Genomic DNA, 24,604 nt, shown 5'->3' on the forward strand with positions numbered 1-24,604 from the left:
AAGCGTATCTCTATCAACAGAAGTTCCTCCTGATGTCAAAAACCTGTGTGTACTTCAGGCCTGAATCTCAGTGAGCTGCAAGGTGGCGACATTCGCTTTATTCTCTTAATCTACTGATTTCATGGTGGTTTGAAGTAGCACTAAAGACTTACCAAATTAGGTTGTTCCGTATTTAAAGACTTGGAAATACAGTCCAACTATTTTTTTCCTGAGAATCCTGACTTAAAATCTTATTTCACTCTAGAGCATTAAGAAGTACTAGTATAACTATGCCCACACTAAACTTTATTACTTCTCTCATATCTATTATGAAAAGTTTGAAATATCTTTCGGTACCTCCTCGGAGTCATATAGTTGACTCAGTGATACTTGCTCAGACAACCCAGCACCTGAGCAGCCACCAAGTCACACTTGGGTCTCTCTTAAGAAGGGAAGGCTTGGCCCGCATCCCCATGCGCACGCAGGAGGGATGTGGGCTGGGGGTCATTCCCTGGGGGTCCCAGGGAACCGTCTCCCTTTGGTGCCAAGCTGGTTGGCTTCTTGGTTTCTCAGGGCACAAGGAAGGCAAGGAAAGCCTTTCCTTTCTTGTCATAGAATCATGGGATGGTTCATGTTGGAAGGGACCTTGAAGATCACCTAGTTCTAACCCCCCTGCCATGGGCAGGGACACCTCCCACTAGACCAGGCTGCTCAAAGCCCCATCCAGCCTGGCCTTGAACACCTCCAGGGATGGGGCAGCCACAGCTTCTCTGGGCAACCTGTTCCAGTGCCTCACCACCCTCACAGTAAAGAATTTCTTCCTGATATCCAATCTAAATCTCCCCTCTTCCAGTTTGAAGCCATTACCCCTCATCCCATCACTACATGCCCCTGTAAAAAGTCCCTCACCATCTTTCCTGTAGCCCCTTTAGGTACAGGAAGGCCGCTATAAGGTCTCCTCGGAGCCTTCTCTTCTCCAGGCTGAACAACCCCAACCCTCCCAGCCTGTCCCCATGGCAGAGGTGCTCCAGCCCTCTGATCGTCTTCGTGGCCCTCCGCTGGACCCACTCCAACAGGTCCATGTCCTTCTTGTGCTGAGGGCCCCAGAGCTGGACGCAGGACTCCCGGTGGGGTCCCACCAGGAGCGGGGGTGGTACCGGCGGAGGCCACCGCCTGACCAGTGGCTTTGCCTCTCCCCGGCGCCGTTAAACGGCCGGCACCTCCCCTACGGCCGCGGAACCCGGGGGGAAAGCGGCCATGGAGCCAGCGATGCACTCGGTAACGGCATAAACACAGATCCCCCCCTCCATCCACCACAGCGCCCCCAGGTCCCGCACGCCCCGGTCCCGGGGCTCCCCAGGGCGGGCAGAGGAAGGGGAAGCGCCGGCGTCGGGCCGCGGTGGGCGGAACGGGGCGGGCCTGTGGCGGCGCTGGGGCCGCGGCCATGCTGGGGGCGCTGGCCGCTGCCTGGGCCCTGCTGGCCGCCGCCTTCCTGGCGGCTCTCCTGCTGCTGCTATGGAGAACCGGGCAGCCCGGCGGCTCCGTCTCCGGCCTCTTCCAGGATCTCATCCGCTACGGGAAGACGAAGAGCGGCGGCGGGCAGCGCCCGGCCTGGCTGCGACTCCTCCAGGTGCCCAAGAGGTGAGGGAGGGGGCGGCGCAGAGGGCGGGCTCCGGCCGCCATTTCTGCTCCCCTGAGGGAACGCTGCTCTGCTTCGGGTGTTGGGGAAGCGGGCAGCGGAGGGACGGCCGCCATACCGGGCCCACGTCTCCCGCATTGGAACAAAAACCCTCACCCCTTGGATCCCCGTGCTGTGCAGCGTCTGCAAAACCAGCCTTCCTGGCAAGGCTGAGGTGGGCGACCCGGGAGTACGGACTCCTGAGTGTGCAAATGTACCACGGGTTTACTGTCTCAAACCGATTCTCAGTCGTCGTCTTCCTTCACGGATTCTTTTTAAAGTGTCGCAGCATGCTAATAACAGCACGTTAACATAACAGTCTGGACCCTGCATTGTGAACAGTCTCTAATTAAAGGCGGAAGATCCACTGTATTATCCAAACACATCTTGTAATAGGCGTTTAATAGGATAAAAGAGGGGGGAAAAAACAAAAACAAACCAAAAAAATACAGCTTTCTATACATTACAGGATTTCATCATTTTTTTGATCATTTGAGATTCATGACTAGAACTCACCTCTGACTTGAATGCAGTAGTGACAGGCTCTTGCCTGGCCAGCAGCTTAACCCAATGATCTGATTGCCCCCCGTGTAACGAGCTTGTTAGCTTTCAAACCAAGTTTCATGACACAGCATGTTATTATTTATGGGAAGGTTGTAATGTAGTATTTTGGTTATCAGGCTTCTGGTTACAGAAAATATCCGGGGGTGTGTTTAAGCCCTGAGGTACCCTTAGCAAAAATAAGGGCTCATTAAGGCTTTGTCTTATTTGCAGCGTACTGCAAAGTGCCACGTTCTTAAGGTAGGTTCCCATTTGAGTTCACCTTTCTCCAACAGCAATTTCCCACCACCCCGTCTTAGGGAAGATGGGGTCATGGGAAAATGACTTCTCTGACTTAGAGAAGATGGGGTCATGGGAAGATGACTTCTCTGACTTAGGGAAGATGGGGTCTGAAAAACATGGCTTTTTCAGGGAATTGGTCTTGAGCTCTCAACATCTACAAAGCAATTCTGTTACTTGAGTAGTGAACCCATAACCCTGCTAACTGAAAGAACAGAGAAGATCCAGAAGGTAGCCGTTGAGGCATTTTCTGTTTCCATTCATCTGCATCTTGTTTCCAAACAAGCGCTGTATTTTTGCTAGCCTGGGATAGTCTTTAACTTTGCTGTTCCATCTTGTCAAATGTTATGATTCATTTCGGGTTGGTTTGGCAAATACTGAACATTTGTGTCCTTGAGGGATGACACAGCAGTGCTGGATCGCTCTGTAGGCCAGATATGTCCCCAGCGTAATTGGGATTGCCAAAAGCTCGCAGGGCATGTCTCTGCTAAGCTGGCAGGGCTTGGTTGTCTGCTGGTAGCAAAAAGCAATGCATGTGGAGAAAGTTTCCTAGTGAGTGATGAGACAGAAGTCTACTGAGTAACAGTGGGGAAAGAGCTTGAAACTTGGGAGGTGGAGTTTTTAATCGGTATACAAGTTCTCTTAGTCTTCGAAGCAGAAAACAGGGGAGAGGGGCTAAATTTTATTTCTGCCTTTGCAAATCAACAGAGCAAATGTTGCTGTCTCTGCTTGGTAGGAGAAGGAACTGAAGAGGAGAAGGGATTGTCTGAAGGGAATACCAACCACTAATGGGCAAGGCGCTCTGCAGTGTGCAGGAATGCTCACTACCTCTGCGGTTCGGACTTGGCCTCTGTATTGCTGTTGAGAGACACCTGAGCCTTTTTAGGAGGGGGTCACTTTATTTGGTTTCACTGAGCAAGGGTGTTGTGCCCCTACACTCCATGAAAAGAAAAGTTTGCGTATTTCCAGAGAAATATAGCCTTCTCTGACTATGCAGTTATATCCTAGTTTTGTACCAATAGTTACATTTTCAAGGCAAGGCTGTTGGCATCTTCTCATGGTACATATTTCACCTCTTTCCAGGTGTTTGCAGAGATCTTGATTTTCATTCATACCCAGAAGGACTTCTAGTTTTAAAAGCAAAGGAAATACTGCATCACCTAGTTTGAGCTGGGTATTGTAGGCTGTTTAAGTCCATCCAGTTACCTGTCTTGACCATAATTGCATTTAAGTAATGCATAATGTGCTTTTATAAGTGTGTTATGGGGTTGAGGCTTACTTTGTTTTATTAAAAAAAACGTGGTCTTGCCTTGTAATCACCCAGTGGTTTTGGTGGTCTCTCCTTTTTTTCTATGTGATTGTCACAGACCCCGAATTTGCAGAGGGACAAGATATTTTAGTGCACAGCTGACTAATTACTTCTGAATGCCTTTTGCCATCTGCACTTGTCATTTGTCAACTTAACAAGTCATGTAATGCATCCACGAGAACTAAGGAAAGTGGGAGTGCTGCTGGTGCAACAACCTGGAACTGCCCAGAAAAATAATTTGGACATGCTTTCAGTGGTGTAAATTATAAAGAAAAAGTTGTGCACATCATCATTAGTTGTAAGCGTTGAGGAATACCTTTGCAATGTGTTGTTTACACTTTCTCCTCTTTAGTGCAGCTATGGTTAGTATGGTAAGCTGAGTTAGAGGTTATTCCAGGCAGCATTTTGCTGGGGGACGAAGGCATTAGGGTTATTTCTGCTTGGTATCACTGGAGTCCCGAGTTGTCTACCTATTGATGTGGGAGCCAAAAAGGAACGTACTCACTGTCAGGCAAGCATGTCCTGCAGCTACGTTTCCAACTAAGGAACGATGAGAATATTAATGAAGCCCATTTTTGTTCCCACAGGTGGTTTACGCACTTTTATGTGGTTTCTGTGCTCTGGAATGGCTTTCTGCTGATCTGGCTTTTCCAAGCCGAGTTCCTCGGAGTGTCACTTCCATCGTGGATCCAGCACATGCACCATGCTCTTGGCAGAGATTCTCAGAGCAAGGACACGGGCAAGTATTCCAGCTATTATGATGTGGCCATATAAATGTTAGAAAGCAGCACTACCATCCTGTGCTGAATTTGTATTCCTCAAGTGCTACTTCATCAGCTGCTTTTAAACTAGGCTCCAAGTGACTTTCCTGGAATACCAAGTCCCTTTGTCATTATTTAAGGTAGAAATCATGCTAATTTATGGATATGATGGCTTTCAGCAGTCCTTTTAGCAGAAAGGACTGTTAGCACCTTCCAGAATTAATCTTGCTGTGGTCAGCAGTGCCTCAGATCTACAAATATTTTTCCCAGTGCTCACTTAATTTAAAGTGAGGGTAAAAATATGCTGGGGGCGGAATAGCCTTTTTGAAACATTGTCGGGGTTAAATTGTTCCTGTCTGTCTCAAAGTTGCTATTTTTTATCTGGAAGCAGATTGTGAGCACTTCTCTGTGCTCCTGGTTCTCCTGCTGCTTTGGCTGCATAGCTGTCGAAGACTTGCAGAATGCCTCTGGACCAGCGTATTTTCCAACTGCGTCATTCATATCGTGCAGTATTGCTTTGGACTTGCTTACTACGTGGCCGTTGGCTCAACTGTGCTATGTCAAGTGCCTACTAACGTCAGGAATGGTAAGTGCCTGCTTAGTTATTACTAAAGGCATATTTTTCCTCCCATTTGTTTCCGTCGTGGGAAATGGTTCACTTGGTTTCATAGAGGGCTGCTTGTATGAGAAGTGTGTTAACTGATGAGACATAAAAATACTTACTGGCATAGTTCAAAGTAACTACATTTCAGTATTTCATCTAATCAACGAGAATTACACATATATGCAGACACTGGCCCACACTTTCATGTTAACCATCACTGTTATTTCCTGAAAGACACCTCACACAGATGCTTTCAGGATCATTACCTGTCAGATTTGCATTGAGATACATATGCTTTATGGAGGACAGTAGTAGGTACCAGTTCTCAAATGCCACTGGGCAACTTCCGTTCTCAAACTGGAGTTTGTTTTTTGTTGTAAGCCTTCCTGCAAGGTGAGTCTGCAAGGCTGTCTTGGCCACCTCCTTTGTTTTCCACTGAGATCTTGCCACTGCTCTGCCTTGCATCAGTCTCTTCTTTCCCTCAGTACTGTAATGTCTCCATTAATGCAGGAGAAATTTGAATTATATGACTTATTTCTGCCAACACATCCGCCGAGTCTCACAACTGAGCTGCTGTTCCCCTGTACAGATGAATCACGAGCTGGTTGTAGCGCTTCTACCATGACTAATTCTTATAAGGTGGTCACTGCCAAGTATGTAACTTTAGTGAAGTTTTTAACCACTTCCAACCACATCAGCTCTAGTTTAATCCAACGATTTTTTTAAAAGAACCTTCTAATATCCTATGTCTAGATAAAGCCTTTTTCTTTCTGGACCTTTCTTCTACTTTTCACATCTTGTAGATTCTTAGAGAAGGTGTACTGGCTTGTAAATTGGAAATCATCCTTAATACAGGTAACATTTTTTTGAAGGCCTAAATGGTTCGCACCATGTGTATGTATGTGTTGCTGTATGTATGTATGTACGTGCGTATGTATCTCACTCATTGTGGAAAAGACAAACAACTGTGTATTTAGATGTTGACCTGAGCCATGACAACATCTTTAATTAGGATGGTAAGAATTACAGTGTTGAATAGTGAGGTCTTAATTTATCAATTATGTGTTGGTTGTGCATCATGCTGTACCTCAAGCTACTGGATTAAAAGCTAGTTATATATAATGTATATAAATATATATATATAAAATATATATTAAAATATATATAAATATATATATATTTAGTATAGAGTGGTTAAGAGAAACGAACTACCAGCTGAGCACTTAAATGATGCAGGATTTAAAAGCAGTTTTCAAGGGAATAGGGGCTCACTCCTAGAATTTTGTAAAACAGTAACATATAAAAAATGTATACAGTGTTTTGGGATGATGGTTGGAAAGGTATTTCCTGGTCATATAATAATGAAATGTATTTTGTTCAGGAAAAGAGCTTTCTATGCAGATCTGCTGGTATCACTTTGTAGGAGTTATGATGTACATTTGGGCCTCTCTCCACCAACACAGATGCCTTGTGATTCTAGCTAATCTTAGAAAAAGTAAATCAGGTAAGAAGTTTCATTTCTGCCAATGATTTACTTAGATAATTTTTTCCCGGGTGTTCCAGTAGGCTTCTGTACCTTCTAATACCTGAAAACACACGTATTTTTCAGTTCCTGTAGTGGGGTGCTTTCTGTGAGGCTTTCAGTAGATTAGATGAAGTTGTTGGAAGAGAGATTGGATGGCTGAGTGGGGAGTGTGTGTGTGTGTCTCTGTGTCTGTATATGTAGTTTTATAGAGCTTAAATGAAGGTCTAGCTTCTGTTGTCCTAAGGACAGACACATGCTAATGCTCGGGACTTGTGCCACTCCTCGAGGACCTCCCTTCTGTCTCCCTGTGGGCTTAAAAATAGGTTTCCTTACTCTGTATTTGCGCAACCAGCCAGAGGTGGCGTTTTATTTCATTAAAGAGTGCAAAGCTGCCAGATCAGATGGAGGTGGATGATGATGATAACTTTAATGAGCCTATTGTTCTGTAATTGTGAGTAGAAGATAAAAGTTTGTTTCATGCACGTTTTCTCCAACTGATTTCTTTCTGTTTGTTTGCAGGAAAGGTCATAAGTCTGAGCCACAGTGTACCTTCCGGAGACTGGTTTGAGAGAGTTTCTTGCCCTCATTATTTTGCAGAGCTCCTGATATATGTATCTATGGCCGTCACGTTTGGATTGCACAACGCGACGTGGTGGTGTGTAGTGATGTACGTTCTTTTTAACCAGGCACTGGCTGCTGTTTTGTGTCACGAGTTCTACCAGAAAAACTTCAGCTCCTACCCAAAGCATCGAAAAGCATTTATACCGTTTGTTTTTTAGAATATTTATTCTAAAGTGTCTTTAGTGCAAACTGGAAAATGTTTTCTATAAGGGAATAAGAGATTTACAGTTTATTAAAGCCAAGGTAAAATTGCACATTTTCTCTAATTCTAGCTTAAAAGCTCATAATTTTAATGATATTCTCATCCGTGTTACCAATTTATGTGGGGAAATGTAAGGTCTCTGTGTATCATACAAGCTAAAAAATGGTTTGCTGAAGACCTTAATTCAAACCGAAGAGATGCTAATCAGCTCTTTTCTGTTTTAGAATTCTATCTTATGCGTAAAGCACTTGCTGTTGTGCAGCAAGCCAAAATACATACACATGGAAACTGTGTAGAGAAAGGAGGGTGCAGGGAATCATTTGAAATACTGTATTTCATGCCTTGTCTAGGATTTAAGCGTATTTTTTTTTCATAGTCTCTTTTCTTTGAATCACTTCAGAGGGAGGCAAATTGAGTATTGTCTTTCTGTGCTTCCCTGTTGATAATTAAAACCAACCGCTGCTTTATGACTGCAAGCGCAGAAGCGGGCAGAGAAAGCTGCGGTGGAGGAATGACTCATGCTCAGCAGCGGAGATAAACAGACACATTCTCTGCGTGCTCTTCTCTGCAACGAAGTCAGTATTCATTGATGAAAACTCCTTGTTTATACCTAAGCTGGGAAAATCATGGAAGGTTCTCTGTCTAGAGAGACAGTAGAAGAGAGTTTGCAGGAAATTAATGTTCTTGGTTACGGTTCTGTCATCCTTACTGCAGGATATTGGAATCTCTCGTGTGTTAGAGGGGGCAGTTATGCAGGATGACCGCAACCACGGCTACACTCGTTCATAAACAGCCTGTGGGAGCGGGTGTAATGAACTGCCGAGGCAGAGAACACATGAAAACCTGTACCTGACAAGTGTTGCAAAGGAATTCCTTACTGGGGAGATGATGTCACTCAGTACAGGGTGTTTTTTGTCATAGAATCACAGAATGTTCAGGGTTGAAAGGGACCTTGAAGATCATCTAGTTCCAACCCCCTGCCCTGGGCAGGGACACCTCCCACTAGACCTGGCTGCTCAGAGCCCCATCCAGCCTGGCCTTGAACACTTCCAGGGATGGGGCAGCCACAGCTTCTCTGGGCAACCTGTTCCAGTGCCTCACCACCCTCACAGTAAAGAATTTCTTCCTGATATCTAATCTACATCTCCCCTCTTTCATTTTAAAACCATTACCCCTCATCCTATCATTCCACTCCCTGATAAAGAGTCCCTCTCCATCTCTCCTGTAGCCCCTTTAGGTACTGGAAGGCTGCTGTAAGCTCTCCCCGGGGCTTTCTCTTCTCCAGGCTGAACGACCCTTTTTGCACTGAACCATTGAATATTTTGGTCATTTTTATGATACTGGAGTGAATGATGAGTTTGCGTGATGTAGCATATGGATGCTGCTGTTTCAGCGTGTTTTCTATTTAAATGCATATATTCTTTTATATATAAGAAGAATTTTTATACACTGACATATATCTTATGAATTCTCTAATTAAAACGGTTCGTTACGCCTCCTATTTCTGTTTTGTGCAATTTTTCAAAGCTGAGCTGTGTATTTGCTAGACAGGAGCTGTCACTTGGTACAATATGTGCAGAATGGGCCTCACCGGGTCACGGCGGGGGGGCTGCAGCGGGTCTCCCCGCGTCTCCACGCCGGGTCTCCCCGGGGGTCGGCGTCGGGACCCGCCGGTGCCCCCGGCAGGGTCGGGCGGGGCGGGGCGAGGGGCGGGGCATCTGTCAGCGGCGGCCGTCAGCGGGCGTGCGCAGCCAATGGGTGCGGCGCAGCTCCGCCCCCTCCAGGGGGGCCCGGCCGCTTCCCCGCCCTCCCTCCTCTCAGCACCGCGCTCGGCCGCCATGGCCTCGCCGCCGTTCCCGCCGCCGCTCTGGCGGGCCGCTGCGCTGCTGATGGCGGCTGCGCTGCTGCTGACGGCCCCAGCGGGGCTGAGCGCCGCTCCGGAGGAAGAGTCCGGAAGGAAGAAGGAACCGCCGCCAGCACAGGCGGCGCAGGGAGCCGAACCGCGGGCTGAGGTGAGGCGAGGCAGGCGGGGCTGGGCCCGGCCTGCAGGACGCTTCGCCTTTCAGAGGCCGGCGGACCCCGAAATTCCTCTCTTTTGACAGAAAAAGGGAAGGTTGCAGGGCATTCCTTCGCTGTGGCCCTGCAGCTGTCCCCCTTTCTGCTAACAGGGAGAATTTACGTCCGTTATGAAAAATGGACTAACGCTTTTCTTCACCAGATAAATATTTTTGTGCCCTGCTTTCCTGCATGCTGAGGGGGCTAACCGACCTCTTCCTCAGAAGCAGGTGGAAGCAGGCTTTCTGGCGACTCAGAACCCGCCAGTTTTTTTCCCTCGATATTTAAGATTAATTTCTTTGGGTTAAAACTTTTTTAACTGGTGCTCTTGGTTAGGGGATTCCAGTGCCGGGTGAGCACACTGGATGAAAAAACGATTACCATACGGCTTGATGTAGCACGTAGAGTGTGCCAGATTTTAAACATAAACAGCAAAAAAAATTTCCAGCACTGCTAAAGGTGCAGGAACTCTGGGAAGTCATTGCGTACCATAGAGAGCATGGAAACTTTTAAATACTAAACCCCCAAAGTTACAGCGGTTATAAAAGTGGAATGCTGGGAAGGCACCGTGTTAAAACACGTTGCAGTCTGTCTCTGCTGGTGGATGTGCTGAAACAGGCTTTCTGAGCCGTCTCTGGTCAAGCCATCTGAACATCGACTTCCTCATTGTGGGTCTCGCTCTTGACTGTACGTGTCTTTAAGTCCTGTAAAAGTAAACACTTCGGTAAGTGAGATCTGGAGTCTGCTGGTCTGGTTTGACCGCTGGCAAGTCTTTAAGCTAGTTTTCAACAAATGGAGCATGCACAAAAAAAAAGAGTAAAATTTTAATGCAGCTGAGATGTAGAGATTCTGCAGGGGAAGAAGGTGATTCTGACAGTTTTTCAAAGGACTTCATATTTCTGCTGAGCTACCCTAGTCACCCAATTTGAGTTTGAAGAGTTAATTTCTGAATATTTATATCAGAAAATTGCTTGTTTGGTGAAGGTCATAAAGTAAGTAGCCAGGGATTGGAAAGAAGCAATATTAGAGGTGAACTCAAGCAACTTTCCCCATGTTTTGTTTTAACAGTGGTTCTCATGTTCTGGTAATAGTGTGTGCAGTAAAGTACTGCTTTAACAATCAGTGCACGATCTGATCTTGCGAAGTGCCTACCTAGCAATTTGATGTAGGTGGCAGCCAGTAACTAGTTAATGATCATTAATGCTGTGTGAGAGGTATATACTTAAAGTGTCACACTACACAGTGTGATATGACGGGAGAAATACAAGGCTAGGTACTTCTGCAAACTAATTATTTAAGTATAATTAACTAGTGGGGTTTTCTGTTGTTTTTTTCTCCCCCTCTTACAGAAGGGGTCGTCACCAGTTGCTCCGGTTCACATTGTCAACGAAGAGTCAGCTGACAAGACTAATTTGGGCTTTATTCATGCATTTGTGGCTGCTATTTCAGTCATCATCGTCTCAGAACTGGGGGATAAGACTTTCTTCATTGCAGCCATCATGGCAATGCGGTACAACCGTTTGACTGTACTAGCTGGTGCTATGCTTGCCTTGGGACTGATGACGTGTTTATCAGGTTAGCACTCTCTTCTTCTTGTTTCACCTCTTAAAATGTGCTGGGTACATATATATCAGTAAATCTTAATTGAAATTAAAATGAAGGTAGTCAATATATGCAGTTTTCCATTTTGAGGAGAGTGTGAAGGTTTTCCTGGGGACCATGTCTCAGACTGAATATTTAGGCTTTTACCTGTAATGAGGTGTTTGCACTCCCTAGACCTCACTATGAGTTTAAGGAAGAGGCATGGGATTGGGAGCCTAAGCACCTCTTTTGATTTTTGGGCTGCTAGTTTCCTTTTTATTTTTAGCTCCTATTAAATTAGCATGCCTAAAGGGAATGTGGGAGTGACTTCTCTTTTTCCTCCTAAGGCGAAAGATTCTTAATAGATGTGAAATTTCCCTCGCCTGACTTGTATCCCTGTATGTGTAGCTGTTTGGATTTGCGCTAGGAGCTGCGTAAGTGGAAGATGACGTTCTGCTGTGATCCGTTGGGATGGGTGGTACTGACAGAGCCAAGAGCTGGGGAGGGAGTGAGGTGTCAGGTGGCACTTAAGGAACCTGTAGTCATGGGTGCTTACGTAGCAGCGATCGTAAAATGGAGCAGTCTTCAGGTATATCAGATGCAGCATAAGTTTTGTTGTAGGTGTGCTCATTTCTAGCCATGCCCATTTCAGAAATAATTGAAATAGTGTTCATTGGTTTATATATATGTTGGAGACAGACAATTAACTGGCTTCAGGCTTCTCGGCAATTGTTTCTATGAATGGTTTTTGGATGTGTAGCTATTGCTATATATATATTGTTGCAATTATTATTGCAGTCTTGGAGCGGTTTCCATTTGCACTGTGTGTAATGATAGCATTGTATGAGTTTCTTCAATTACTCACTTAATATTACAGTCTTTGATGGTTCTTCCACTTCTGCACTCCTTGCTTCATTTAATGTTATTTAGTACCGCAGGTGATGAATTATTCTGTAAATCTTGCAACCTCTCTTCTCCTGCCCATTATGGCTTTCACATTTTCTGTATTAAGTCTTTCTTGCTGCTTTTTTATGACAGCTTTTCTGCTTTATCCCCCAGTTAGAGGTTCTCACCTATTTCTTCCTTTTCTAGAAAGGAGCCCTTTTTTTTTTTTTTTTCTTTTTTCTTCTTACCTCTCTCCACTGCCCCTTGTTTTACACAAGCTGTGTCTGCAAATTCCTGGGGTTTTTGCCCACCTTGATTTCATGAAAACATGCTCACTTAAACTCACTGGCTCCAAATGATCATTACTTGGGATTTTTTTTTTTCAAGCTGTGCTTAGAGACAGCTCTACCCTTATGACAAAATAAGCTGCCTTATCATTCTGATTATTCCATTGTTTCTATAGTTGTATACACAAGTAATGCTAAAAAAAAACAAAAAAAACAAAAAAACCTTTTAATATAGTTTCTGGCATTGCTTTACTTCAATATTTTCAGTCTTTAAAAAGAAGTTTAGTTTAACTCCTTTTTTATTTAGCTATGCAAGTAATACTGTTATTCATATATGTACATGCCGTGTTTTCTGGTAGTATAGCCTGACTAATTTTGGTCTCCTGGTCTCACTTTTGGTAGCAGCAGTGTGGATTAATTTCCAGATTACGTAGTAACTTCTGAGTGCATTTTTCAAGTGAGAAAGCGTGTGCAAGAAAATACACACGGTAATATGCTTCCTTTTAGCTAATGGCACATAGAGTAAACCAACAGAAACAGTTGTGAGCACATGGTCCGAGCAGCCTTGGATGTTAGGTGTGGAGTTCTAATTTCCTGTCATTTATACAGGCCTTTTTTGTCCAAAAATGTTAACTAGTCTTACTTTGTGAAGTAGCAAGTACTTTGTCCTGGATACATACTTCTTCTTTGAGAAGTAGTTTTGGCTTCGTTTGATTGCCTTCAATACCCGTAAAAGTAGATGCACCGTGGAGGTAGCTTTTTGGGTTTTGAGTGGGATCAATGCTTTTAAATTAAAGGAAGATCAAAGCTGGACACATTGTTTGTGGGGAGTGTGGGAGAGAAGGGAATAGTAACGTGCAGGTATTTGCACTTGGCAAAAGAAGACAGACATGGATTCGTACAGCTGGATGATTTGTGGGTATGTCTAGTAGATTTACCTTGTAGAAAATCTTATCCTAACTTTATCTGATAAAGTTTCTGGTAAGAGATGCTATCCAACATGTAGTCATATATAAACATGGAATTAACCTTACGTGATTACAGATGATAGTTTCATGGCATGCTTGGAGAAAGACAGGAGTTGCATAGTCCTCGATGGGAAAGATAACGTTGCTTGGACTGGCCACTGGGAATAGCAGCACATCAACTTTGCCTGGTGTGCCTTGTCTGCGTGTTAATCGACCTCAGTCTCTGATACGACTAGTAATGGTTGGAGGTTCTAGAGTGTCCTGCCAAAAAGAATTAAAAAATTATACAGAACTAATAAAAGATGCAATATTTGTTGGTGGATATTTGAATAGCAGACTTTGCTAGCGAACATTTCTTAGATGTAGGAAAAACAATTATGATCCTCATGCTTATTTTTTTAAATGATGCGTTTGTTTTCTTTTCAGTTTTGTTTGGCTATGCCACCACAGTTATTCCTCGTGTGTACACATACTATGTGTCAACGGCACTGTTTGCCATTTTTGGCATCCGAATGCTTCGGGAAGGCTTGAAAATGAGTCCGGATGAGGGTCAGGAAGAGCTGGAGGAAGTTCAAGCAGAAATTAAAAAAAAAGACGAGGAAGTAAGCCCTAAACTTTCTGTGAATTATGGCTGATGAAATAGTTAGAGCCGTGAAGCTGCAGAAGGGCACTGCCATGTTTGGGGTGTTCAGCTGTGTCTGATTAATAATCTGACACACAAAATGTGTGGTAAATGTGGCAGAAGTGGCCCCTGGAGGCTGTTTCAACAGGTTATTCCAGTTCTGGGTCAAGCCTGGCTTCTCAGGAAAAAAGGGACTTTCTCCATACAGTCCTTTTGTTTGTTTGTTTTTTTAATGCATTACTAGCAGAGAGGACATCAGCAGTGTACTCTCATCTCTACTTTTTATTTCTTTGTGTGTATGCTGAGGTTTATAGTGTTGCCGCAAAGGTCTTTGTTATAGCTTTAAATATACTGGTCCATTTCCACGGAATAGTGTGGAGTACTAATCTTATTTATTTAAATTTTTTTTAAATTAATTTTATCAAATCCTAATTTGAGAGCCACTGCTTGGGAAGAGGGGGATCCCCTCCCAAATAGGAGGAAACCAGTGGTTAGAAAGCAGGTGTTGTTCCTACTGAAGTTGCTGCCTATGTGCAAGCAGCACAAGGTGGACAATAACTGGAGGTTAGAGGTGATTACAAGTATATATACGTGTGTTTGTGTACACACACATATGTGTGTGCATATATGTAGCTAGTTTTTTTAAGTGGTGTCTAGTATAAATATTATATTGATAATGCAGCAGTCAGTGGCTAACAACATTCCAGATACTAAATGGCTAGCTTTACTGTTTAAGTATTTCATTTGGGTTGTTTAGATGATGTTTCTAATCTTACGGTTGGGTGGGGTTTTTTTCTCCTTTGTCTTCCACAGCTTCAGAGAACTAAACTGTTAAATGGGCCAGGAGATGTGGAATCAGGGCCGGGAACCACAATACCTCAGAAGAAGTGGCTACATTTTATTTCTCCAATCTTTGTGCAAGCTTTTACTTTGACGTTTTTAGCAGAATGGGGTGATCGTTCCCAATTAACAACCATAGTCTTGGCCGCCAGAGAGGTGAGTGTTGCAGAATGTCCGCTGTTTTTTTGCCCTCTTTGGGTTGCCCGCAGAGAACCAGGAGAGACAAAATACTCTTGCAGGAGGTACCAGATTCACCCTTGCTGTGCCTTAGCATTACAGCTGTGGCGAGACCTAAAAATAAAGGCACTGAAGCTCCGTGTATTATTAAAGCTATTGTAACATGATGGGGACTGCAGAGGCATTTCTGGAAATAGTTGTTTTATATCACGCAGCTGAATACAGTTGTTCTTGTTACAGTGTTGAGAGATGTTACAGAACCTCTTTTTTTTTTTTTTTTTGATCTGTGTGGCCATACAGTTTTAACACAGTAGCTTTAAAAAGAGACTTTCATTACAGGGAACTTAAAGCTGTTAAAAAGACAACTTTTAAAAAATCTAAGTGAATACAGTACAGTGTATAAAACTAAAATAAACTCTAAACTGCTGTGCAGTAAGTAATACTGTAAATGAAATTATATTCAACATAATGATTGGAATGTATATAACTGTATTCTATTTAAACGAAATTTAAGGCTTATACTCAGCCTTTTAATAAACGTAAGTAGCTTGCCTGTGTTCTTTCATGCATTGAGATAATTTACATTTTTTCCCTAGGCCTTCTTTCAGTGCACTTTCAGACCTTCCCTGGGGATAAATCAGGGCTGTGTATGAAGGAGGCTATAATCTGTAGGAACCTCTTTCTCTGTTACAGTTCAGGGAAGGTGCTTAGAGCTAAGGAGGCAGGGAACAGCAGGACGAGAGGATGATCTCATCCTTCAGACAGGTACATGCCATCTTGGAAAACACAGAATCATTATACCGCCTCTTCATAAGTTTTTATACAGTGCTAGGCAAGTTCCTTAAGCCCATCTTTTCACAGGTGGTGGTTGACTTCTGGTTTGCATTTTCTGAGTGTCCCATTAGGAAGTGTTCACGAGACTGTGCCATCCCATCTGTGAAGTGCTGAGCATTGCAACTAAAGCCTGTGGGATGTTATGCCTTTAGCATATGAAGTGTTTGTATAAATGCTACAAAAACAAATGCTGCAAAAAATGAATTGAAGATATCTTGATCTTGTCTTTCAAAATCAGTGAATGATTATGATCTGGATCTTTATTCATTTTATCTGTGGGATTCTTTTTACCTCTTTGTTTCATAATATATTCAGATAAGTCCTTGTTTGTGAAGTACTAAGTTATGTAGCAGGAGTACTACAGAAGTGCTTATGAGGAATGAAATTTTGTTTATTCAGAGACCTAAGTAGTGTGGCGAGTCAGCTGGGACCCTACATTCTTCACTGAAAAGAAAACAAAATCCTACTGCTCATTATTGAGCAGTGTCCATCCTGTCACAGCAAACATACAGGGCTCCTTTGGAGGAAAAAAAAAGGGTGATAATTTGGCTGTCTCAGTGCATACACCAGGGGAATGAGTTAAGTCTGTCTTCATGAATCTAGTCCTGATAGCAGTCCTTAAGAATTTGATTTTACACCTCAGTAGCTTACTGTGTAAGAATTGTTCATCTGTTTAAGGAAACAGAAAAGGAAACTCCATAATGTCCCACTAGACTGGCTTTGCCTCGGCTGCTGTGTCTGAGCATTTCTGCTCCCAGAGACGCTGCACCGAGGGAAGCCGTCCTAACTTGTTACCTTCCAGGGACAGCTCTAGGGAATGGGGTGGGGGGTGAGATCCACCCCCTGCCAGCAGGGGCTATACAGGTAACTGCTGACCGCAGAGAAATGGGGATTTCCACGAACTTTGGGTCCTGATCCTGGAGGCAAGTGTGTTCTGCTGGCACAGCCCTGCTTCCAACCTGCGCTTCTTGGGGGTTTCCTACCTGTCCTCTGCTTGGTACTCGCCACTGTTTCGCACCGGCGTGTGGGTTTGGTTCTTTTGGCCAGTCAGTGATGTCTTTTCTTCTTACCATATAATTTCTTAGACAGTTTTGCTGTTTGCCTGTTAGGAATTCCCGCGTTCCTCACGTGACGGCGGCAGCTTTTTTTTCCTGTCAGAGCTAAAAGCCTTACAGAGATGTGCAGGGGATTCAACTGCACTTTCCCTCATTCATCTTTGTACAACAGAAAGTCACACTCCTACCTTGCCTTCGTTATTGGTCATTAAAATATTGTTTTCTGTTTCCAATGCTGAAGTCTTCCATTTTATGAGGTGCCCTTAACTGTGTAATTTTTAAGTATATCTGAGAAACCTCTTTACGTGGAAGAGTTGCTCACATATTGAGTAGCTGCTTGTTATGCAGTGATGTGAAGGCTGTTGTTGAAAATAAACTTTGAAAACAATCTGTTATCCTCTGAGCTTAAATTCTTTCACACTTCCCTCTTTGGATGATTGGGGAGGCAGAGTGTAGAGCACAAACTGTGTAGCTGGACAAAGGAATCACAATGTTTTAGCTGCCGAAGGCTTTCATTTGCGGTTCATGGATTTATTTTTCTGTTTATAGTTAGGTTGGTGTTCTTCCAGCTGATGCATATTGTGTTTCACAACAGCTGCCACCTTCCCTCTAGAGGTTGCTTAATTGTTTAAGTACAGAAGAGCAATTTCTGGGTCTATATTTAACAACTTGAAGATGCTTCTTGGTTGAAACATGCCATATGCTCCTATATTAGTCAGGTTTTGATTAAGTCTGTCTCGCTAGCTGATGTACATGGTTTCTGGTCTTTAAGGCAGTGATGGATAGCAGAGCAAACACCAGAGAGTATCTTCCAAGGAATTAAGGCATTGCTCTTTCATGGCAGGAGGTTGTCATTGCACTAGTGGCTTTTTCAGCTGTGCTGATGTTTCCTTTCTGTGTTTTTTCCTCAGGACCCCTATGGTGTGGCAGTAGGAGGAACAGTGGGACATTGCCTGTGCACTGGTTTAGCAGTTATTGGAGGGAGAATGATAGCACAAAAAATTTCTGTTAGGACTGGTAAGTGAAAACTCCAACCAAAAAAAATATGCTGGTAGTGTTTGTGGTGTAAATGACTATGTGCTTGAGAACAGTCTTTCTCAAAACTTTTGTAAAACCCCAAAACTTTATTTTTTTTGAGTCTGTGTCTTCTGTCCCAGCTCCTGTCGTGGAGGGGGTGACCCTGCGCTGGTTCCCTGGGCTGGTGCTTCTGAGAGGTCTGGCCTTAATTGAACTTAACAGTTTACTGGCTCTGATTTAAGGAGTCAAAATGGGTATCGTAGCTCCAGGTTTAAGGACGGACACAGGTGAAGCATGTTTTGCTTCACTGTTAGCTAGCTTGTAGGACACCAGATGAAGGAAATACAGTATTTTGAATAGTCGGTACATATTGTTTGACAATAATAGAAATTCTGTCACAATTCTGAGTGCAGACCTTCAGTTGAGCAAGAGAAGTGCATAAGTACAAGTTATGCCAGCCTTATAAAAGCTTTAAAAGCTACTCTGTATGTGGCTTTTTTTTTTTATCATACTTGTTATCTGTAACAGGAAGGACCGGTAAGGTTACAGTGGGTTGTTTGTTTTTCCTCAGGTTAGGTTGTAGCTTGCTTCAACTGTCCATCCTGTGATGTAGTGAGGTTTCTCGCACCCTGGAAGGATTCTGTGAAGCTGCTTCACGCTGTGAAGTGTTCATTCGGAATATTTCTTCCGTAGTTACAGAGGTTGTAGAAAAACCAACTTCACTGCAAAAAGTGAAACCTGCATTTGGTTTTGTTTGTTTGCCGAGGAAATTGATGACGAGGTGCTAATCTAACAATGATTTCATATGCTCCTAATTAGCTCAACGTGGATCTTTGGCCACAGGAATGGCCTAATTAGGTTAGACCAAAGATCTGTCGAACTCATTAGCTTGTTTAAAGAAGAGTAGGAGAACGGTCCAAATACAGTGGTGCGTTCCCAGAATGCTGTCCCAGCCTCCAGCAGATCGTGGCCATTGCAAGCAGTTAATGCTTTTGATACTGTCTCTCTCAATATAGTTACCTAAACTGTGCAAAATATGCTAATTAATATGTCACTCTTCACTGATGGCTTGCTCCAGCATGAGAATATTGTATCTTCTTTTCCCCTGTACAGTCAAATATTCAACAGCAGGCGTCAACTTCAGTTTTATACTAGCTAAATAGTAAAACAAAGTGTCCTTCTAAGGACTGGAATATATTCTCGTAGATGCGGTTAGTGGAATGGCATATGGGCTTCCTGACATGGAGCTAGAAACAACGTCCGCTGTTTGCAGCATAAATTTTAAAGTAAGATTATTTGTGAAACTGACATTTAAAAAAAATTGAAATGTGTAATTTGTCATGGAAGACATTTAACTTTCAGCATCTAATTTCTTTTTGGTTTGTTTTTTCTTTTCAGTGACAATCATAGGAGGCATTGTCTTCTTAGCATTTGCATTTTCTGCACTATTTATAAGTCCAGACTCTGGTTTTTAAGATTTTTCATCACTGCAGAAGAACAAGGATTGGAAGCACCAAGCAGCTGTCCTTGTGCATTTTTGTATATAATGTACAGAATTATAGTTAAACAAGCACTGAAGATGAGACACTGAACTTTTTATAGCGAGTGATTCATGGGACTGACACATTTGTGGACAGCTTCTGCAGTGGAGATCTGCTTATTGTTTGGTTTGTTTACTCTGTGGTGCCTGCTCCTGTGGTGGGATTTGCCTGGTTTTCTTGTTTGCCAGACCTGGCTCAGCTGAGTTTTGAGGATCTGCTCTCACAAGTATCCTCTTTTCTTCCTCTGTTACACATGGCCACCTTTCTTCTTTCTTCAAGAGCTGATTCTCAAGGCTTCTCAAAGCAGATGGTGTCTTGTTCCATGTTGCTCAACAGACGGCGTTAAGGAGAAAACTGCTGGCTCCCACCTCCGAGGACACCGGTTCCAGGTTGCGCCCGAGGCTGGATAATTGAAGCAACAAGAAACCTGGGAGCAGTTCCTATAGCATTGAGTGGCTGAGCCACTGACAGAGAGTTTTATATGCTTAATTTAGAGGGAAAAGTTCTTAATCAGGGATTTTTATCAGGAAACTGATGTGTGGTGATTAACAACCTACCATGTTCAATATGCAATCTGTCTGGAGCTAGTATTCTTTGACTTTTTTTTTTTTAAATTTGAAATATTAAAGTATACGAAAAGTAATAAAATGGTCCAGCTTAACAATATTTCATTCCCAGAACTGAACAATAATGGAATTCTTAGATTTAGATGTGTTCCTGTTTTTCTTTAGGAATAGAAATGTAATCTGGAGGAGTATTAATAAAACACGGTGTCTCCATTTGAGGATTTTTTCAGTATTGTTTTTGATGGTTCCCGTAATTCCTGCCACAGGGGTGATTGTGTAGTTAAGGTGAGGGAAGTTTTATTAGATTTATTGTGGAGACCATAAATGCCAGCGTTACGAAGACTTTGAAAATGTTGACTGCTGAAGATGTGTGGGTTGCAGAAGTGCATGCTTTGTTCTGCTCTGCAGTGACGATTTGGATTCTGAGCTAATGGCTTAAATAACCCCCTAAGATCTACTCAGTCACTCAGTCTTGTAAAATAGAAGATGCGGTTTCTAATATTATTAATTTGCCTTGAAGCCGGAGTAATACAGAGTGCGACAAATTTGACAGTTCCATTTGTAGCTCACAAACAGAGCAGTTGCTAATCCTTCTCTTAGGTTTCTCCGCCCGGAAAACCCACATTTCTCAAGCTCTAAAAGGGCAGCAGCGCAGCGCCTGTCACGCACGGTGGTGTGGGAACAGGCTGCGTTTTTTCAAGCTCCGGGTCTAAATGTCCGCATCTTGGCCTGAAGGAAGGCCGCTGCTGGCAGCGCCATCGCTAATGACAGGGTGAGGCACTGCGTTGCTTTGGTGGTGTGGTTTTGGGGTGGGGTTTTTTTTGTTGTTTTGGTATTTGTGTGGGGTTTTTGTTTGATTTTTTTTCCTTTTGATCCAAACATTGTCAAAACCTGCAGCCTCTCCTTTCCCACAGCCTGGAGACACACACTCTGTCCGTGGTGTGTCGCAGCCCCTGCGCAGAGGGGATTTGTAGCAGAGGTTGTGTTAAAACAGGGCAGGAACAGGGAAAAGCCCAAACTTCTAACTGTTTTCTGGACAGCCGCTGCTTGTATTAATCAAAAGTGGTGCAGCCGCACTACAGCGCGTTCATACAGATGCGGCCTGGGTGAAGTCGCTGTGGTGCCACAGTTCATCCCGCTGAAAATTCTTTCTCAAAGTCCAAAAAGCCAAACCAGTCGTTCATATTCTAATGTAGAAGCTTTCCAAACTTTGCGTGTGCTGCTTAAAGCTGGTTTGATACGAAAACAGCTAGGATCACCAGAGAGATGAAGTTACTTAGCGTGTGGTTTGTAGAGGTCAATGTGAAGTTGGAGAACAAATCTCTGCATCTCCCACACTTATATTTTACTATTCCAAACTTATACACGATGCAAAGGACTGCTTTTGGCCAGTCACAGCAATGTATTTGGCTGGTAGGACTTAGTTCAGATAGTGGTCTTCCTTTCTTTTTAAAAAAAAAAAAAAAAAGGCACAAACATTGACTTATCCTTGGAAATCTATTCCAAAATTAGATAGCTCATGAAATTTTAGTAAAAGCTTTGAGGAGGTGCTTTAGGAGCTGCTACTAATTACACTGATTAAATGTTGTCAAGGGCCTGTTGGAATTTCTCACAATGTAAAGAATCTTGTTAGAGTGTAACTGAAGCCCCTCGAGGGTGATGGTGGCCACCACTGGGGTATTTTTAGCAGCGCGGTGCCTGCCGTGATGTATCTTGCACAGCTGGTGTCCTTCCCCAGCCTCCGAAAGCGCTCGTGCCCAGCCAACTGCGCGTTTTAGCAGCTTTCATCATAATTCCTTCTTCTGTTTCTAGGGCGCTGCCATCGGGGAGGTGTGTGGCACCGTCCTCTCTTGAAATACCTGGATACTTGAGGTATGGCTAATATCTTAGGGACTCCGTGTGTGCACATACATGTTCTTTACAGATATATATGTAACAGTGGCTTACCCTTGAAGGGTGAGTTTGCATCAAAAGCTTCCACGTTTTGTTAAAGCCTTTCCTTTGCCCGTGCTCCTTAGAGCAGTGGGCCTTTGTTGAAGAGGTGGGTGTGGTCGTGGTGAGATGAACTTAAGTCTGGTGAGATGAAGCTAAAACCCCTTCTGGGAGAGTCTGTGAGCTGGGCCACCGGCCCCGGGGCTGAAACTCCCTGGGGATGTTGAAGGCAGAAGGTGAGAAGATCTGACTTGTGGTGCCCTCTGAATTCAGAGGAGCTGGAAGCTCGTGTTGTGACGCTTGAGGTGCTGATGGACGTGAGCAATAATTCATTCCCTGCCCCTCCTTTCCCCACCCTCTGCCCAAAGCGGAAGTTACTGATCTCTTCATGAAAGAAACTCTTGTCCCTCTACTTCTCCTTACGCCAAGAGATAAAGCAGGAACCATGGGGCATGTCTGTCTGATGGAAGGAGCCGTGCAGTTCACTAGGCTCACGGGGTGTTTGGGAATGGATTGTGTTGTCTTTTCAGCAGCTCACTGTAGCACTGGCCTCCTCTCCGCTGAGGTACTGTCCTGACGAGGTATTTACCAAGTCCCAGCAGCATTAAGCCTGCACGTTGAAGCACCAAGGCTGAGCAGAATCTGGAATTGCCTAGGTTGGAAGAGACCTTTAAGATTATCAAGTCCAACCATGGACCCAGCACTGCCAAGTCCACCACTAAACCATGTCCCTCAGCACCACGTCTGCCTGTGTTCTACACACCTCCAGGGATGGCGATTCCACCACTTCCCTGGGCAGCCTGTTCCAATGTTTGATAGCCCTTTCATTGAAGAAATTTTTCCTAATATCCAATCTAAACCTCCTCTGGTGCAATTTGAGGCCATTTGAGGTTAGGGTGACAGAGCACTGGCACAGGCTGCCCAGGGAGGTTGTGGAGTCCCCTTCTCTGGAGGCTTTCAAGACTCGCCTGGATGCAGCCCTGAGGGATGTGCTCTGGGCAATGCTGCTCTAGCAGGGGAGTTGGACTAGATGATCTCTAGAGGTCCCTTCCAACTCTGAAGATTCTGTGATTCCCTCTTGTCCCATCGCCTGTCACTTGGGAGACGTAACGAGCCTCAGCCCAGTGATCCAGCCTGTCCAGATCCCTCTGTAGCGGCTTCCCACCCTCAAGCAGGTCGACACTCCCACCCAGTGTGGTGTCATCTGCAAACTTACTGAGGGTGCACTTGATGCCCTCGTCCAGGTCATTGATAAAGATGTTAAGCAGAACAGGCCCCAGTACCGAGCCCTGGGCAACACCACTTCTGACCAGCCGCCAACTGGGTTTCACTCCATTCACCACCACTCCCTGGGCCCGGCCTCCAGCCAGTTTTTAACCAGCGAAGGGTACGCACGTCCAAGGCATGGGCAGCCAGTTTCTCCAGGAGAATGCTGTGGGAAACGGGGGCGGGAGAGATGTGGTGATTATGGAGACGCCCAAGCTGTGTAATTGCAGCCAGGCCCTCGGGGAGGGCGGTTGGATGCTTTTGGCCACATCAGGTTGCTCACGTGGAAGAGACACGACCATGTGTCTAGTTCAGTCCTGCTGCGGCAGCGATTGAGCTGCTCGCGGGTGGGTTGGGGGGAGCGTTTGCAGGGCTGGGAACTGCAAAATCTCAAAGACAAGAGAGCCAGCCTGATGTGTGTCCTGGGTATAATATATATATATATATAAAATATATAAAACCTGGTGTGTTCCACGTGGTTTTATAAATGCTTCTGTCCCGGGTCATCACGTGTAGCCACCTCCTAGGTGGTGGTACTTGTAGGGCAGGAGCTGGTTGGTGCATTAGCCAGCCAAGGCCTGGCTTTTCAGGGAGAAAATATAGAAAAGGTTTAAATAATAGCGCTCTTTCCCTTTTAAACGGAAGTAAGTTTGGGGGTTGCCTTGCATTTTAGGGCTGGAGCACCTCTGCTGTGAGGACAGGCTGAAAGAGTTGGGGTTGTTCAGCCTGGAGAAGAGAAGGCTCCGGGGAGACCTTAGAGCCCCTTCCAGTACCTAAAGGGGCTACAGGAGAGATGTGGAGGGACTCTCGATCAGGGAGTGGAGCGATAGGACGAGGGGTAATGGTTTTAAACTGAAAGAGGGGAGATTTAGATTAGATATTAGGAAGAAATTCTTTACTGTGAGGGTGGTGAGGCACTGGAACAGGTTGCCCAGAGAAGCTGTGGCTGCCCCATCCCTGGAGGTGTTCAAGGCCAGGCTGGATGGGGCTCTGAGCAGCCTGGTCTGGTGGGAGGTGTCCCTGCCCATGGCAGGGGGTTGGAACTAGGTGATCTTTAAGGTCCCTTCCAACCCAAACCATTCTCTGGTTCTATCTGAAAGAAGCCCTTCAGGTGACCAGCCGAAGTGTTTAATTGCCGCAGTCCCGTGCAATTTCTTGCCCTGTTGTAGCTGGAGAATGTGAAATGAAGTTGAGTGTTCAAGCGTTGAAGGGACGCCCTGCAAATCGCTGCAGATACAAAGTGGGAAATAATAAATAGGCAACTGCCCAGCACAGGTTTCTCATCCGTCCCGCAGCTCTTCCCGCTGGGGACCTGCTGCCAGAGGGACCTCAAAGTAGCATCTAAAGTGGGATGAGCATCTGTCTGCGTGTGCACACAGGGCTCTGAAAGGGCATCGCTACCTGCAACTGCTCATTTCCTGGCAGCAGAGACACAATGGAGACGATGACGGGTCACTTC

The 24,604-nt window shown here is 44.6% G+C and overlaps 2 protein-coding genes across 2 annotated transcripts; both read left to right on the forward strand.

Moving 5' to 3' along the window:
* Positions 1 to 1,250: 1,250 nt before the first annotated feature.
* SRD5A3 (steroid 5 alpha-reductase 3) lies at positions 1,251 to 8,991 on the forward strand. Its single transcript, XM_063336822.1, has 5 exons — positions 1,251 to 1,620; positions 4,394 to 4,545; positions 4,959 to 5,153; positions 6,553 to 6,675; positions 7,216 to 8,991. Exons 1-5 carry the CDS (start codon positions 1,424 to 1,426, stop codon positions 7,473 to 7,475), a joined length of 927 nt encoding a protein of 308 aa, XP_063192892.1. The 5' UTR covers positions 1,251 to 1,423; the 3' UTR covers positions 7,476 to 8,991.
* Positions 8,992 to 9,311: 320 nt separating this feature from the next.
* On the forward strand, positions 9,312 to 20,160 carry TMEM165 (transmembrane protein 165). Its single transcript, XM_063336746.1, has 6 exons — positions 9,312 to 9,531; positions 10,924 to 11,149; positions 13,722 to 13,897; positions 14,731 to 14,913; positions 17,735 to 17,840; positions 19,239 to 20,160. The coding sequence occupies exons 1-6, from the start codon at positions 9,358 to 9,360 to the stop codon at positions 19,313 to 19,315; spliced, it is 942 nt and encodes a 313-aa protein (XP_063192816.1). The 5' UTR covers positions 9,312 to 9,357; the 3' UTR covers positions 19,316 to 20,160.
* The last annotated feature ends 4,444 nt before the right edge of the window (positions 20,161 to 24,604 follow it).

This window comes from Chroicocephalus ridibundus, chromosome 5 (genome assembly GCF_963924245.1).
Source record: "Chroicocephalus ridibundus chromosome 5, bChrRid1.1, whole genome shotgun sequence".
NCBI classification, from domain to species: Eukaryota; Metazoa; Chordata; class Aves; order Charadriiformes; family Laridae; genus Chroicocephalus; species Chroicocephalus ridibundus.